The 15886-nt window shown below is 43.5% G+C and overlaps 1 protein-coding gene across 3 annotated transcripts in view; it reads left to right on the top strand.

Annotated features, from left to right (window-relative positions):
- OS9 (OS9 endoplasmic reticulum lectin) overlaps positions 1-8770 on the top strand; it is a 31885-nt gene extending 23115 nt beyond the window's left edge. For 2 of the 3 annotated variants that reach the window (XM_081851731.1, XM_081851732.1), the window contains exons 13-15: positions 835-1002; positions 4927-5039; positions 7408-8770. In XM_081851731.1, the coding sequence (XP_081707857.1) occupies positions 835-1002; positions 4927-5039; positions 7408-7545 (419 nt within the window). In that variant the 3' untranslated portion in view covers positions 7546-8770. The remainder of the gene's footprint in view (positions 1-834; positions 1003-4926; positions 5040-7407) is intronic. The other variant, XM_081851733.1, reaches the window with a different exon arrangement.
- Positions 8771-15886: the final 7116 nt, after the last annotated feature.

Here is a 15886-nt window from a genome sequence, read left to right on the forward strand (position 1 = left end):
CTGGTAAGTGACTGGGAGGCAGGGGGCAGGTAGGATGATGCATTGTAGACAGAGAACTGATGGTGGGAGGAGTTTTCCCAGTAATGTTTGCCAGTTTCCAAATTGATGGAAATAGTTATTTGCTAGTGGGGGGGGGGTGTCCAGCAACATAGAAGTTCCCAACTCTTTCCTTTTTTAAAGCCCCTTGCATTTCATTCTAACCCATGTGTACGTTTTTGTTTTGTTGTTTAGCTAAGCCCATTTTGCCGTTTTTGTTTGCTTCTCATACTTTTGATCGTTCCTGGTAGCCTTGGGAAAGGCAGGGCGCTGAAGCCTTGGCCACCTTGCCTAGCTCTTCCCCTTTTCCTTCTGTGACATTTCCAACCAGGCATTACCCAGATGCTTTCAAGTCACAAGACAACCTTCCCCAACTGGGTACGCTGCAGAGATTTAGCTCCCAGCCAGCACTACCAGGGTTGGTGGGAGTCTGGAGGGCACCAGGGTTGGGAAAGGCTGCCTTAAGTGTTAGAAACTTGCTGTTCAGGGACTTAGGAAGCTCAGTTTTCAGCCTAATATAACCACCACACCTTTCTGGGACTTCCTGCCTTCCTTTTCCTCTGCAGTCCAGGGACCTTCTGCATTTTGCAAAATTTCCAAATGCTTTGAAAATAAACCCTTAGGGAAAAAAATTGTGCTCAAAGCACCGTAAGTACAATTGGCAGAATTTTTCCTTTAGAATGCAGACTTTTCCCCAGCCTTGCTTGTAGGCCCTTCCAGCTTGCGCTCTCATTCTCTCCCCCCCTCCTCCACAAATATTGGCCTACTGACCCTCCTCTGTCCCCTTTTCTGTCTCAGATGGCGACCCAGGCGGGCGCGTGAAAGTCAGGGTCACTAAAGTAAAGCCAGGCAGCGCTCAGCAGAAGCTGCTGCGAGTCCAAGAGATGAGCAGGGACAACCCACAGCTGCGCCACATAGAGAGTGTGGTTAAGGACCTGTTGGAGAAGGAAGGCCTGAAGGCAGAAGGTAACGCAGCCATGTAACCTGGACAGCCAGAGGTGGCCTTGAGCCTTTTTTAGCCTGGGCGGGGGGGCGGGGGTGTTTAGGGGGAGATCTTTAAGGGAGAGCAGTCAGGGATGCAAAGTCACTGCAATTAAGTCTCTTAATTGCAAACCACAGGGAGCCATTGGCCATTCTGCTCCTCAGCTGATAAGCTCAGTACAGTGGTACCTTGGTTCTCAAACTGTTGGGGTTTTTTTGAATAATATTTATTAGCTTTTCAACAAGAAAAAAGTTACAAAGATAGTAAAAAGAAAATATAAAAAATACAAAAACCAGAAAAGAAAAAAGAATAAAAACAGTTAAAAATAAATCCCTCTTTCTATTATCTTACCACTCATTTACTTATTTTCATGACTTCCTCACACCTCCCTTTTTTGTATTCCAGTTAATAGTTAGTTCAGCAAATCCATACCCTCTTTGTTTACTATTAGTTCTTTATCTTCACATATTATAACTTCAATTTTTCATCTAATATCAATCCAATTTTACATATTCCTATTTTGCCTTATTGCTAAAACCACTTCATTTCATTCCAGCATCATTAACATTCAATAATTTTACAGTGTTTCTGTAAATAGTCTTTAAATTTCTTCCAATCTTCTTCCACCAACTCTTCTCCCTGGTCTCAGATTCTGCCAGTCATTTCCGCCAATTCCATATAGTCCATTACTTTCATCTGCCATTCTTCCAGAGTGGGTAGATCTTGTGTCTTCCAATACTTTGCGATGAGTATTCTTGCTGCTGCTGTAGCATACATGAAGAAAGTTCTATCCTTCTTTAGCACCAATTGGCCAACCATGCCCAGGAGAAGGCCTCTGGTTTCTTCAGGAAGGTATATTTAAATACTTTTTTCATTTCATTATAGATCATCTCCCAGAAAGCCTTAATCCTTGGGCACGTCCACCAAAGGTGAAAGAATGTACCTTCAGTCTCTTTTACATTTCCAGCATTTATTATCGGGCGAATGATAAATTTTTGCAAGCTTGACTGGCCATGGTAGTTAGGGTTAGGTACAAGTCACAGCTTCCCTATCCCTATCCATTCCGGAAGTCCGTTCCAAAACCAGGGCATGCTTTCCCATAGAAAGTAATGCAAAACGGATTAATCTGTTCCAGACTTTTAAAAACAACCCCTAAAACAGCAATTTAACATGAATTTTACTAACGAGACCATTGATCCATAAAATGAAAGCAATAATCAATGTACTGTACTATAAAATAAATAAGGCAGTATTGTAGATGATAAAATTTAAAATTACATTTTTCTTACCTGCACTGATGATAGTCATTGTTTGGATGGGGGGCTTTTATCCATTTCCACAGTCACACATTCAATCAATCAATCAATCAGTATCTGAACTGGGTTCCACACAGTCACAAAAACAAAATAACTGAAAAAGCCTCAAAAACAAAAAACGCAAAATAAATAGCAAAAACAAAAGCACCAAATTTAAGCTCCAAATATCACCTCAGAACACTGCTATCGGATACGGAATAATTCAATTACAATGGGGGGACGCAAAACGGAGCATGTTTGGCTTCCAAAAAAGGTTTGAAAACTGGAACACCTACTTCCGGTTCTGCAGCATTTAGGTTCCAAGTTGTTCGTGAACTAAGCTGTTTGAAAACCGAGGTACCACTGTACATTATCTGCTTAATTCTTCTCCCAAGAAGGTTTCTGACGCCAGGATTTGAACTTCTAGAACTTGAAGATTTTTAAAAGTACAGTAAGCCCGCTCCACCCCATTCTGCCCCTGCCCCTTTTCGCCCTTTTCCTGACATCTTTGATCATGCATCCTTCAGATATGCCTAAACCAGGAGTTGCCTGTAAGATTATACATTTTAATTTTGAGACCCTTCAGCTGTAAAGTAGGGGAAAACAAAGAGCTGGCTTGTAGTGGATGAAGGTAGAAGTTTGATGTGAATCCCATTTATGATGTGCTTTGATACGGGGGACGGGGAGGAATTCAAGTGTAATCACCAATATCTGTCGAAACCAAAGTGTTAAAGAAGAAAAGAAAATGGGAAGTTGGATTTGTAAGAACTAGGTCAGAGGTAGGCAACCTAAGGCCTGTGGGCCGGATGCGGCCCAATTGCCTTCTAAATCCAGCCTGCGGTCGGTCTGGGAATCAGTGTGTTTTTACACAAGTAGAATGTGTCCTTTTATTTAAAATGCATCTCTGGGTTATTTGTGGGGCATAGGAAGTCGTTCATTTATTTTTTTCCAAAATATAGTCCAGCCCCCCACATGGTCTGAGGGAAGGTGGACGGCCCAGGGCTGAAAAAGGTTGCTGACCCCTGAACTAGGTTCTACTGCATAGTATTGTCATCATCAATTTGTTTGTATGCCACCTTTCTGTAGTTAAAACCATGCTCAAGACAGTTTGCGACATGAAAAGATTCACATAAAAACAAACATAACAAAAGTAGTAATAAAGAATAAATAAAAGACATCAAGCAGCACACAACCAAACTGAACAATTTCCACATAATCGTAATAAGATCTGAAGATAAAAATACAAAAAAAATTAGCATCAGCAACAGTGATAGTAACCCCTCCACAAACTCCTAACCCAGCCCAAAATTCTCTTCAGCAGCCACAGAATTTGTGGCTGGAGTCAGTCAGGGCCCTGCCCTCCCAGACCAGTCAGGGAGCCGGTCTTCCAGGACTCACAGTCAAGATAGTAGGCTAGCAAGTGACTTTATGCAACATCTGACTTTTGTTCTTTTTGAAATCCCAGTGAATTGTGACTGAAGTGCATTAATTACCTGTACACAAGGTTAGGTACCTTCTTCTTCTTTGGCGATCACTCGTAGCTGAGTAGGATTGTCTTCCATGAATATGGTCTTAACAGTGTGTCCGTAAGTAACTGTGGAGGCCAATTCTGGATCCACACCTCCCTCCACAGTGGGGACACAGGTACCACTGTCTTAAAGGCCTCGTGGCTCCTATTCTTGAGATTTTAAACGATGGCAAGCTAAGCATTTTGTTAGTCAAATGTCAACATGCAGGTTCACCCACACATGGTAACCATGGAGATGAACATCCATCCCTGCTGTACCTGCATCACCATTCCGGGACCCGTTCTACAATTAAAAGACCTATGTGCAGTTTAGTTCTGGGGGGATAATGTGGGAGCAGCATGCTCTTGTCTTCAACATTAAAGGTTTCTCTGGAACCCAAACCCACTCCCCTTGTGTTAAAAGGAAGGAGAAGGCAACATGCAACTTATATGTACCAACCTGCAATGTTTGGTTCTGTTCTTTCCGGAACCACTATAACTGGTTGTGCGTGCACACACTCTTGCTAAACCCCCAAGCTAATAGCTCTTTAAAAACAGGGCCATAAAAACAGCTCCTCCAGCAGTACTGTTTTTCCCCCAAACAGAATTTTGGAGACCAACCTGCCTGTGACCTTTTGCTGTGCCTCTTCCCCACACTGCTCCAATAACACTTGGCCATAGCAACTGCATGATGGGACACAGTTGTGCTCATTGTTTACCTTCATCCAAAGGTAAACAATGCTTCATTGGCCAGCATTTGCAGAAGGCAGGGGAAATACTGAGCTAAGCTGTGCACTTCTCCTTTAACTAAAATATTACTGGGAGATGCAGGGAAGAGGTGTGGGCTGGCAGCTGTTGCGTGTAGATCTTTGTGTGGGTGCTGCACATGTTGGTTGTAGTTTGAGGGCAGGCTAGTCCTGACGTGGCTGCATCTCCTCCTGTTGCCTCTCCAGTTAAGAGATGCCCTCTGTCTGTTTCTTAGCAGGGCAAGTCTGCTAGACCTCCTTGCCGTGCTCCTGTATCTTCATGTGCCATTTCCCTCAAATATGACCCACTAAGGACTGGGGGCAGGGCAACTAACGTGTGGCTAACTTTGTGGCTGGCAGGTAAAATTGAAATCAAGATTGTGACCACGGGTGGCCTGGGCGACGATGATGATACCCATTGGCTGTCAGAAGAGGACACCAAAAATCTCAAGGACATCTTCTTCAATATTCTGGTGAGGGCCCAAGATGAAGGGAGTGTTTTAATGAGGAGAAAGAGGTTGTTCCCCTCCATATCACACCATGTTTATATTTAATATGGAATAAGGAAGAGGAAGAACTCCTTGCAAGTCCTATCCTCTGGTGTGGAAGACGTGGAGAGACTGGCTATAGTTGTGGTCTTTGGTGGGGACAAGGCTGTGCACCAGGGCTGGCCCAAAACATTTTGGCACCTGAAGCAAACTGCAAAATGGTACTCCCCACCCAGAGAAGAAGGGGTGAGTGAAGTTCTGCATCAGAAACAAGGGGGGGGGGGAATTAAGATCTACACTGGAAACAAGGGAACAACGGTGGGGGGGGGGGAGACCAGCAGCACCTTCTATTTGCCAAGAGGCCTCTTGGGGGGCAGATCTGGTCCCCAAGGAGTGTGCTGCAGCTGTAGTTGGCAACAGTGGCAACATTCTTTGGAGGCTGGATCTTCTGCTACAGCAGATTCTGCCGCCTGAGGCAGTAGCCTCACCTTATGGGTGGGCTGGCCATGCTCTGCATATAGAATCATAGAATAGTAGAGTTGGACAGGACCACAAGATTCACCTGGTAAAACCCCTGCAGGAAGTAGCTATACCATGACTAATAAATGGTCATCACTTAAGTAGGGTGGCTTTTTCAGTACCCTTAAAGATGGCAGCAGAGTGGGAAACTCAAAACAAATCCACAGAGCAGAATCTCCCAGGAACATTTCTTAGGCATGTTTCACAGGAATGAATGGGAGCAGTGCACTTCCCATTCATTTCAACAAAGCTTGGGCAGAAGAGCCTCCTGGTGGAATGAGGGGTGTGTTTCCTCCTGGCGGACTCTACAGTGCACTCCCTGTATTCCTTTCCTGTTGGGGGAGAGGGCTTGCCATTTAGGTTTTATACTTAGGGTGCCAAAATATCTTGGGTTAGCAGTGGGACCTAGAATTTGTCACCCACCATTCATATGATTGATTGTATGTGTATATATATATATCACACACACACACACACACACACACACACACACACACACACACACAGACACTGCTGTGCCCCTGCTTGCTTTTCACCTTCCCAACCCTGTTTCTCAAGCCATTTCTCTCTTCTTTCCCTCAGCCCCACTTTACACCTCTGTTTTCACCTTCACCCCATGTCTGTACCTCCCCCCATTTTGTGCAACCCCCTTGGACAGAAACCACCCCCATGTTTAATGTCCTGCATCTTCTTCTTTCTACATATTGCACCTATTTTTCACCTTCTCAGTTAACAAGCCATAATCTCCTCCTATTCTTCAGACCCATTCACACCCCTGCTTTCATCTTGAACCCCTTTCTCATGGCTCCTAACCCCCCCTTTTTGTAACCCCCTTTATAAGCCTTTTTTTTTGCCTTTACACCCCTTTTCCCTCTATGCACCTTTTCTCATCTCTTCCTTGCACACAGATCAACCCATTTCCTTGCCTTCGCCTCTCTCCTAATGTGCAGCTACTTTGTGCACATACATTTTGTGCTGATATGTTACTTACTGTATCTTGAAAATAAATAGAGGCTTAAGAGCAAGCTTGTCAGCTTGTTCAGTTAGAGAGGTTTCAGTTGATGGTTGTTGCACATATGTGGGTGATTGCTTGTTAATAAAATAATTGCTAAGTTCCCAAATTGAATTTGGAGCTTCTTATTGAAGACAACACATAGTGGCAGGAGAGAAATACATAACGTAAAGGTCGTATGGAATATCATAGTTTATCTCTCACACATGGGACAAGTGAAGAATGGAAGAGGGAGAAGTTTTTAACAGTCATTTTTTCCCTTTCAGTTTTTCGCCCATCTCACTGTACTCAAACAATAGCAGAGGTTTGAGTAAAGCAAGGATGGAGAGAGACTGAGGTGTGGTCTTTTTTAAAGGCAAATCAGTTTTAACAAGAAGAAATAGCTACTGTGTTGTACCCTTCTCTGCCAACATCAAAAAGCTAACACAACAGAGCCATTCCCAGCACCCTTTTTGCTGTACCAAACCTTGTTTTGAAATCCCATTTCTCTCCCCCTCCCCATGTTCATTGTACTCAACCCTCTGTCATTGTATAAAATCGCCACTTTTCCCCTTTCAGTTTGTCTCTATTCCTGCTGTCCTAAAACTTCTGGTGTTGTTTGAAACCGCCATTTCCTTTCCAGCTTTAGTCATGCTTCTGCTGTTTTAAACCACCACTTTTCCGCACCCTGACTCAGTGCAAATCCAATATTGTGTTACAGCACTACAAATCCTCCAATGTTGGTTTCATTTTGATGTATATAGGAAGATGTACACATACAGATACACGAATGTGTTGGTGTGCTTCTCCCCTGCCCTCACTGCCTTTGGCTTCCCCACCTAGATCCAGGGTACGGAAGAAGCTCATAAGGAGCAGCGGAGGCAGCGACAGCTGGAAGACAACTATCGTTTTGTGTGGGGGCGCAGGCAGGATGAATTACCAGCTGCTGGCAGCGCTGATTCCGATGAACTGGATTTCTGAACCTCAACAAGCGTTGGAACTTGGTCACCTGTGGCTTTCCCCCCTGCAAGACTTCTTGGGCACCGTTTCAGTTGCTCGCCAGGAAGAACATTGTGTTTCAATAGTGACCAGAATCCCATTAGAATTGCCTACAAAGTGACTGGCAAGTGTGAGGGGCATCTCTTGCCCATTAGGTGCAAACTTGTCTTCGTTGGACCCACTACCGTCTCATGAGTTTCTCTCTTTCTCTCCCTCCTTCCCATCCCCTTCTCTCTCTGTCTCTCTCAAGTACCCTTAGGCATGTCCCCACCATAGCCTAAAAGGCTTCCATAAGCTGCCTCACACGGCCATGGCAGTCTTGGTGCCATATCTCTGGTGCCCTCCCATGCCAAGCTGTTGGCTTCAACCCTCACAGTCTCATGCCAGCTGTCCTTGGCATCAGGAGCAACAAAAACCAGGCCACCCACTTGACTCATTGGGAGCTTTGTGCAGCCAAGAGTCTCTTGACCTGATGCTGTTTTGGGGTGTGCAGTTCTAGGTGGAAACAGGCCTTTGGCTCAATGCAACATGGAGTGGAGAGCTGGAACTCATTCACCGCCCACCCCACTTTCCCCAAAGCTCTTGTGTATGTGGAGGAAACCCCTGGGCTTATGCAAATGGCTGCCTCTCACCTGTGTGCCTTGAACCTGGAGGAGGGTGGCGAGAGAGAGGACAAACTTTCCCTGTCCTGTCTTGGCCTCTTCCTAGCATTCTGTTGGGGAGGGAAGGTTTGCATGAAGCAAGTTCAAGTCTGCTCTGTCGTTTACAGGCCATTCCTCTACGATTTTTCAATTGCATAGCACCAAGCCATTGTGCAAGGTCCGCAGCCTTGGTCTAGTGAACCCCAGCAAAGGGAGAATGCAAAATAGTGGTTGGTTGGGAGAATGTTGCAAACTGTTCTCTTTGCCGGCATTGTTTCACATATACTAAGGCCCTCGGCATGGGAGTATGTGCTGAACTGTGCTGAAACACAGCTCCTTATGGCAAAGGCTGGCTGTTACTTCTGTGAAGTCTCAAGCCACAAGCCTGGCTGAAATCTCTTGCAGCAAGACAAGCGTTCAGCTTACGTGATGGGTGACTGGAGGTGAGGAGTCCCTGGCCAAGGAAGGGGAGAGGCTGGAAGAATCGGGCTGTCTGCCTGGCCTTGGCATGTACAGGATGATTCAGTTCTCTTTTTTCCTATCAATAAACCCAGATCAACCCAGAATACTAGATTTCAATGTTTTGCTTTTGTGTGTGTGTGTGTGTGTGTGTGTGTGAGAGAGAGAGAGAGAATGCAAATGAGCCAAGCAAGGACACTGGATACAGAATTCCTAATGTATTAGAGTGACCTTTTTTTTACCTTCACAAACCAATACACGTGATATAAAATGTGTCTTGCAATGCACTGAAGGCCTTTTTTCAGTTTGTTTTTGTAAATCTTCAGTGAAGGTGCCTTACTGAGGATCTTGATGGCAAAGGGGCAGTGTCTCATTAAGCAAATAGATCTAAGGCTGGATTTAGGACCAGGTACCTGACCCAGGCAATGGTCTGCGCTGGGCACTCATGTGCCCCGGGTAAGCTTGGAACAACGTAATAAAAATAAACAAAAAGCCAACAATATTCCGAAATGACAAAGTCTTATAAGTAAGTGGGCCTGATAACCAGCAAATTAGTAAAGAAGCAAAACCACGATGACAGAAATTTTATATTTCCAATTTAACCAAATACCTAGGAAAGGCATTTAAACAAATTAAATCATCTTTGGTTTTAGCAACAGTTTCCACTCCCATTTTTATTGTGTTGGTTGTAAGTTGTTTCTAAATGGTTTCTAATACTGTTTTTAATGCTGTTACCTGCCCTGAAATCTTAGGGTGAAGGGTGGGTAATTAATTAGATTGACTTCTTGTTTATGGCAGGCCACTGCCCTCATGTCTCTCACACAAAAAAAGCTCAGTTCTGTGTCAACAAACTCGAGGTCTTCAAGCAGCTTATACATTCATTCATTCATTCATTCACAACATAACAATACAAAATGAGAACACATAATACATTTTTTAAAACCACAAAGCAAACTAATAACACCCCCTACCACAAGCACATTTTGAAGGCCATCAAATGTTTAATCAGCCAAAGGCCTGACTGTAGAGAAATGTTTTTGCCCGTGTCTCTTAATCCACCCATCAGAAGCACAGGGAAAATTAATTTCATCTGCCCAACCAAAAAGACCAAGGCGTTCACTGCCAGCACAAGGAGAACTGGGATTTTCATGATGGCCACTGAAGATGAGAGAGACAAGGGGGCCGCTAGGGGCGCCTTGAAAGATGGCTGCTAATAACACCTTGTCCAGCTTGCATGAGGTAATTAGAGGCTGAAATGGGGAGTATATCAGCCTCCCTTCGTCGTTTCAAGGAATTGAAAAGACGTTGCCTCGCCTGCTGTTGCCATAAATCGCCCCCGAGTTCGGATGAAGGAGGGGGGTGAGAGGCACTACGCTGAAAGCCCTCGGGCAGGTTCGGAGCTCCCTGCCAGCTACTTTCAGGAGCGAGCCTGGCTGCGATGTTTAAAAAGAAGAAAATAATTGGAAAATAAACGCACATGCTTCAAGAGAAGTCAGGAATGCTTTTACCTGCTAATAATTTTACTACTGAGAGAAGAAGATTGGGACAGAAGGACATCAGAGAACTGCTGACATGTTGGTATGTGGAATGGTATGAAAGGGGGGGGAGATTTTTTCTTTTTTTTTTTATGTGAGTATCTAATAACCCTCCCCCTTAAAAAACCGTCTCGACGACCAATTTGCAAGTGGGAGTGAAAATGAATTGTGTGGAAAGAATAATATGTTTGTGAAAGATTTGGAAAGAAGTGAGTCTCTCTCAGTGACACAGCAAGAAATGTTTCGATGCATAGGCAGACCTCGGCTGCAAGATGGATGGTCTAGGGAGGAAGAGCCGTTTGGCTATCAGGTTGGAATCGTAAATCTGAAAGGGCTGTTATCCTCCTGGAAGACTAATTATGAGGCAGCGGGTCTGGAAAGTAAACGAGTGGACATTTAGATTGTATTTCATCGGAATGACAAGATGGCGTGTCTGCTTGAAAACTTGATTGTTGGATTTTTGTGAGAGACATACGAGAGAGCATTATAAAACCCACACTGAGACAAAATAAGACTGTTCCTTTCAATCCACTTGTGGAGAAAACTCGGAGGTGATAGAAAAGGAAAATGAATAATGACAAAGATGAGAAGATGGGACCGTAAACATGATTGCAGTGAGGAAAAGCAGCACGAATTTGGATGTTTGGATTCCTGACGAACGAGAAGCATGGGTACCCCCCACAACAAAAAGTTAATTTGGAAAACTTTTGGACTTTATGATGTGTATTGATATAATTTGGACTAATTGGTATGATATGTTTAATTTGGCAAATGGAAACTTAATAAAAAAATATTTTTTTTGGGGGGGGGGAGATGAGAGAGACAAGGAGACTTTTAAAAGCTCTAATTTAGACAGTTGGAGGGAAATCCCAAGCCATTGCTGTTCCTGGATCCAGCTTCTCTTCCTTTTAAAAAGGCACAAACTACCAATCAAATTGGTTGGCAGAGCTCATGAAGTGCTGGAGCCCTGAATGAATTAGCAAATGGATTAGTTCCATTTCTGAAACAATGCCCTGTACCCACCCACACACAAAAATACATGTGAAAATGTATGCATTTGCCATAAGCTATGGGGTATAACTCAGGATTTTAAGCTGCCACTCATTTCAATCTCTATCTGAGTGGATGGACCCTAAAATAAACAACCCAAGAATAGCCTGCTGGATCAGGCCACTGGCCCATCCAGTCCAGCATCCTGTTCTCACAGTGGCCAACCCAAGAGCCCACTCTCCTCCCATGGTTTCCAGCAACTGGCTTAAAGCACTGGTGTATAAACACTTGTAGTCTGTCTGTCTGTCTGTCTGTCTGTCTGTCTGTCTTGAGAGCTTATGGCTCCTCTGAATTGCTGTCTTGTGTCCTTCCACTTACAATGACTGGTTCTCAGGGGGCCACTAGGGGGCGCATCGGAAGATGGCTGACAATAACATCTCTCCGACCCACACGTGGTAATTTGGAGGCTATGATGGGGGTAATTAGCCTCCTTAACCCCCCCCCCAGAATGGTGTGGGGGGAAACGGCCCTTGCCTGCTGTGCCCTATAACACCCCCGAATTTGTGGGGATGGGGGCACTAGGCACAAAGCCCTCCTGTGGGATTTCGGCACTCCTGGACGCCGTCCCTGATTCGCGCCACTAGCTGCAAGAACTTCAAAAGAAACAATTTGGATGAGATGAATTGCACATACTTCAAGGAAGAAGGGGGAGTAAAGACTGCTAACAGAAGAGATCTCTGATAAAACAAGACAAGAATAAATCATGAGAAGATACGCCAAGACACGGTACGGCAAATGACTGAGGGGGGAGGGGAAAAAACTTTCCTTTCTTTTCTTATGTGATTAAACAAGAATCCCCTCCCCTTATGAGTCGTTTTAAGGACTTAAGCTGTGGATTTAAGGCTGTGTGGAGATAAACTTTCGAACCAAAGCATGTTTTAAGAAGAGCGTGGAAGATATAAGAGTTTTGGAATGACGCAGTTAAAAATGCCATCGCCATATTGGGAAGCTCTGTTGGAGGTCTTGAGTCTGGGAGAAGAAAGAGAGAAACAAAGCTGTTTATATATTGTGGATTAAACTCCTGAGTGGGACTTAAGAGCGACAGTTTTGCAAGATTATGATGGAAAGAGCGATGTTATCTATGAAGAAGATGATATGTGGAAACCATCTTGATTTGAGGATTGGAAGAACCGAAAATTCACACAGGATTATTATTACTATTGGTGTTTAGCGGCTTAAGGAGACTATCAGAAGAGATCATAAAGAAAAAAGAGAAAATATATGAACAAGATGTGAAGTGGAAACAGCAAGATAAGATGGGATAGAATTATGAACTCTGTCTGGACTGATTTGGACTGATTTGGACATTAACGCAGCAGCAAGAAGATGATCAGAATTCCCCTTTGGAAGTATGGGTCCCCCAACAAAATTCAAAATTTGGCTTTGTAATTCGGAATTTATATGATGTGATTTAATTTGATGTGATTGGCCAGTTAATAAACATTATTTAAAAAAAAATAAAAATACAATGACTGGTTCTCTGCCACCACCATTGAGATTTTCATTGATTTTTATCATCTATACCCGAGGGGGAAGACTACTTTCTCCATGTCATTGGTGCCAACATGCACCATGTCCACTGGCTGCCCTGATTGCACTGATTGGCCTGACAGGCAATTCATCCTGCAGTTTTTATGCCCACTGCACACCCAACTATACATTCCAAACAATAGAGTCGCCTACTACCACAATCCCTCCATCCCACTGGAGGGTACCTTCAGCATGAGAGGTTACATGATTATCCCCCAAGGAAAGGGTCCCTTCTAAGGGAATGCGTCTGTCTTCCTCAAGATGATGATCTCGTTCCTCCATTCTCCCTGACAGCAGTGGAGCTGTCATGGTCATGGGACCCAGATACCATGTCCCTGACCGCCACCTCCACCACACTCAGCCTCTCTCACACCTTCTAGTTCTGCTACCTTAGTCTCAAGGGAACAAACTTGTTCCTAGGGAGCCAGGAGCTGATGGTACTTCTCACATACCCACAACTTCTGCCCCATAGGGAGCTAATTGTACATAGAGTAGTTGCTTTGGAAGATGATCATCAGGCATCTGCACAACATGACCAGTCTAACGAAGTTGATGTTGAAGAATCATTGCTTCAACACAGGTGATCTTTGCTTCTTCCAGTACACTGATATTAGTTTGCCTGTCTTCCCACGTGATGTGTAAAAAATTTCAGAGACACCGTTGATGGAATCTTTCGAGGAGTTGAAGATCTGAAGACTCTCCGTTAAGAACAGTGGCCAACATACAGTTTAGATGTGTAGCATTATGGGAACTTGCATACTGACTGAAGGGATCCAAACATGGCAGCTAAGTTGTTAATCGATTATACCTCAAACAGAAAGGGGCTTGTTTCAAATATTTACAAATTAGTATTAAATATAGAATTCAGAACAGCAGCTGGACTAATTTGAGAATGTAACTTAGGTAGCCAAACTGGTGAAGCATCCTGGACTCTGGTGTAGTCCAAGCCTCCTTTTAAGGGTATTTCTGCCCAATACAGAGAACTGTATTGAAAGATCACCTTTGAGTGTCACCTCACATGTTGTAAAATGCATTTGAGCAATCCTAGACTGTTGGAGAGAGTGCCAACCTATTGGTTAATATATGCATGTGTAGTAAACTTCAAACTTTTGAGGAACCACAATTCAGAGAAATTGGCTTAGTGGTGACATAATAAATGTTGCCCTCCCCACAGTTGGCTTTGCAGGACATTTTTGTGACAGATGTTGATATTACAAACAAAAAACAGGGCTATTATTGCCAGACCTTGGAATAACTTCAATTAGAATCTCGGTATCAAAGGTTTGGCAAGTAGCACTTTTGGGGGGAAAACATACAAAATGTAAACATTAACTGGTCAAGCTAAGTGATATATACTTTAGTAGAGACCATTGCCTGGGCGAGATTTCTTTTATGCTGATTAAACATCTGCCTTACAACAGATAAAGATCCTCTCCTCAGTGAGGCTACCAGGGCTACAATGGTTTAACATAAAGGTACAGCAACTTGGGCTGTCAGTGGAACTTTTGCGAGCAATGTATCCACCATCTGCCAAGGCTATAATAAAAACAAGGTTGTGGGACATTGAACACCAGGAACTAACAGCAGCAGCAAAGAAAATATGTTCCCCACTTCACTTTCAACTTCCTTGGGCACATGAAATTAACCATAATTATCTTGAATTTTTGCTTAATCCTCAAGAAAGAAGGGCATTTTCACTGGCCAAGTTTAATTCAAATCCATCAAACTCCTTTGGGGAAGGTTCTCAGGATTGGTGGAAGGAGAAAGAATTTGCCCATGTGAAGACCATCAGGTGGAAACTCTTACACACGTGGTTCTTAAATGTAAATTATATGCTGATCTCCACCAGCAGTTCCTAGATCAACGGAAACCAGAGTTGGAGGTCATACATTTCCTATTACTGGGGAATGATCAGGAGCTCACCACGTCAGTGGCTAAATATCTTTATTTGGTTTTTTGTCGTCGAAACCCATTGCAGACGTCTGATCTCTCTGGAGACCTAGAGATGTAACGTTAGACTGCTTTGCCTTTTTTTCATTTGACAATAGCTTTGTGTCACTGGGGAGGTGATAATTCTGTATTGATTTGCTATGGATGTTTGTATGTGATTCCAATAAAAGGTTTGATGATGATGATATATACTTTGGTTAAAGGCTGGTGGGGCTTTATTGACTATGCCAATAGAAGAGACCTGGGAAGGGCACTTTCCCTAGAATAGTCACATTTACAGACTTGGGACTATTGTTTTCCCTTTTGGTAATATTCTATGAATGTAACAGACATAAGATTCTATGAATGTAACAGACATAAGATTGAAAAATGAATTTGCACAGGTTTATTTTCTATTTGTGTATATATTTTGATTTTTTTAAAAAGAACTCAGCTACAGCCAAAGAAATATAGTGCCATGAGATTTAAGGATAGGGAAAAATGCAGCTCTTCTTTCTAAAATGATTGATTGATTATTTGCCCTGTGGAAGCAGGCTGTGATCCCTGCCATCCAGCTGGTTGTTGGGCACTTGGGAACCCTGTCCAAAGGATTTTGACAGGAGAGTGGGACAACCCACCTGTCAATCATGTCACATAATAGTGATGACATGTAATTTATATGTGATTGACAGGGATCTGGTCCATGGAACCAAAAAGATTATACAGAATTGCAGTGATCTCAATCACTACTAGTTATGATGGATAAATGGAACTCCCAGATGCAGTGGGCGTGCTAGGGATGCCATACGTCTGGATTTTTTTAAAAAACAAACAAAAAAAGCTCAATGATTTTGGGATCTTCCAAAAAAGCTCAACAACTTTTGGGGTGTCCTGGTTTTTACCATTTGCAATTGATTGACAGAGGAAGCTTGGTGTTGCGTTCATTTCCTGCTTGTTAGTGTCATAGTCAGCTGCTTGACCCCTGTGGGAAAGCGGGAAGCCCATCTAGGTAAACCTTTGCACCCTTGCTCAGATCTTGCATGGCTCTGTCTGCTTCTGTTTTTCCAATCTGAAGCCTGTTGTTTTAAGAAAGATATTCTCTGTGTGCTGATATATGTGCAGAATGACTATCCACAATGTTCCTTGCAAGTACGGTAATTTGTGTAAATAATAAATTGC

This window comes from Podarcis erhardii (genome assembly GCF_964252035.2).
Source record: "Podarcis erhardii genome assembly, chromosome: 2".
Classification (NCBI taxonomy): Eukaryota; Metazoa; Chordata; class Lepidosauria; order Squamata; family Lacertidae; genus Podarcis; species Podarcis erhardii.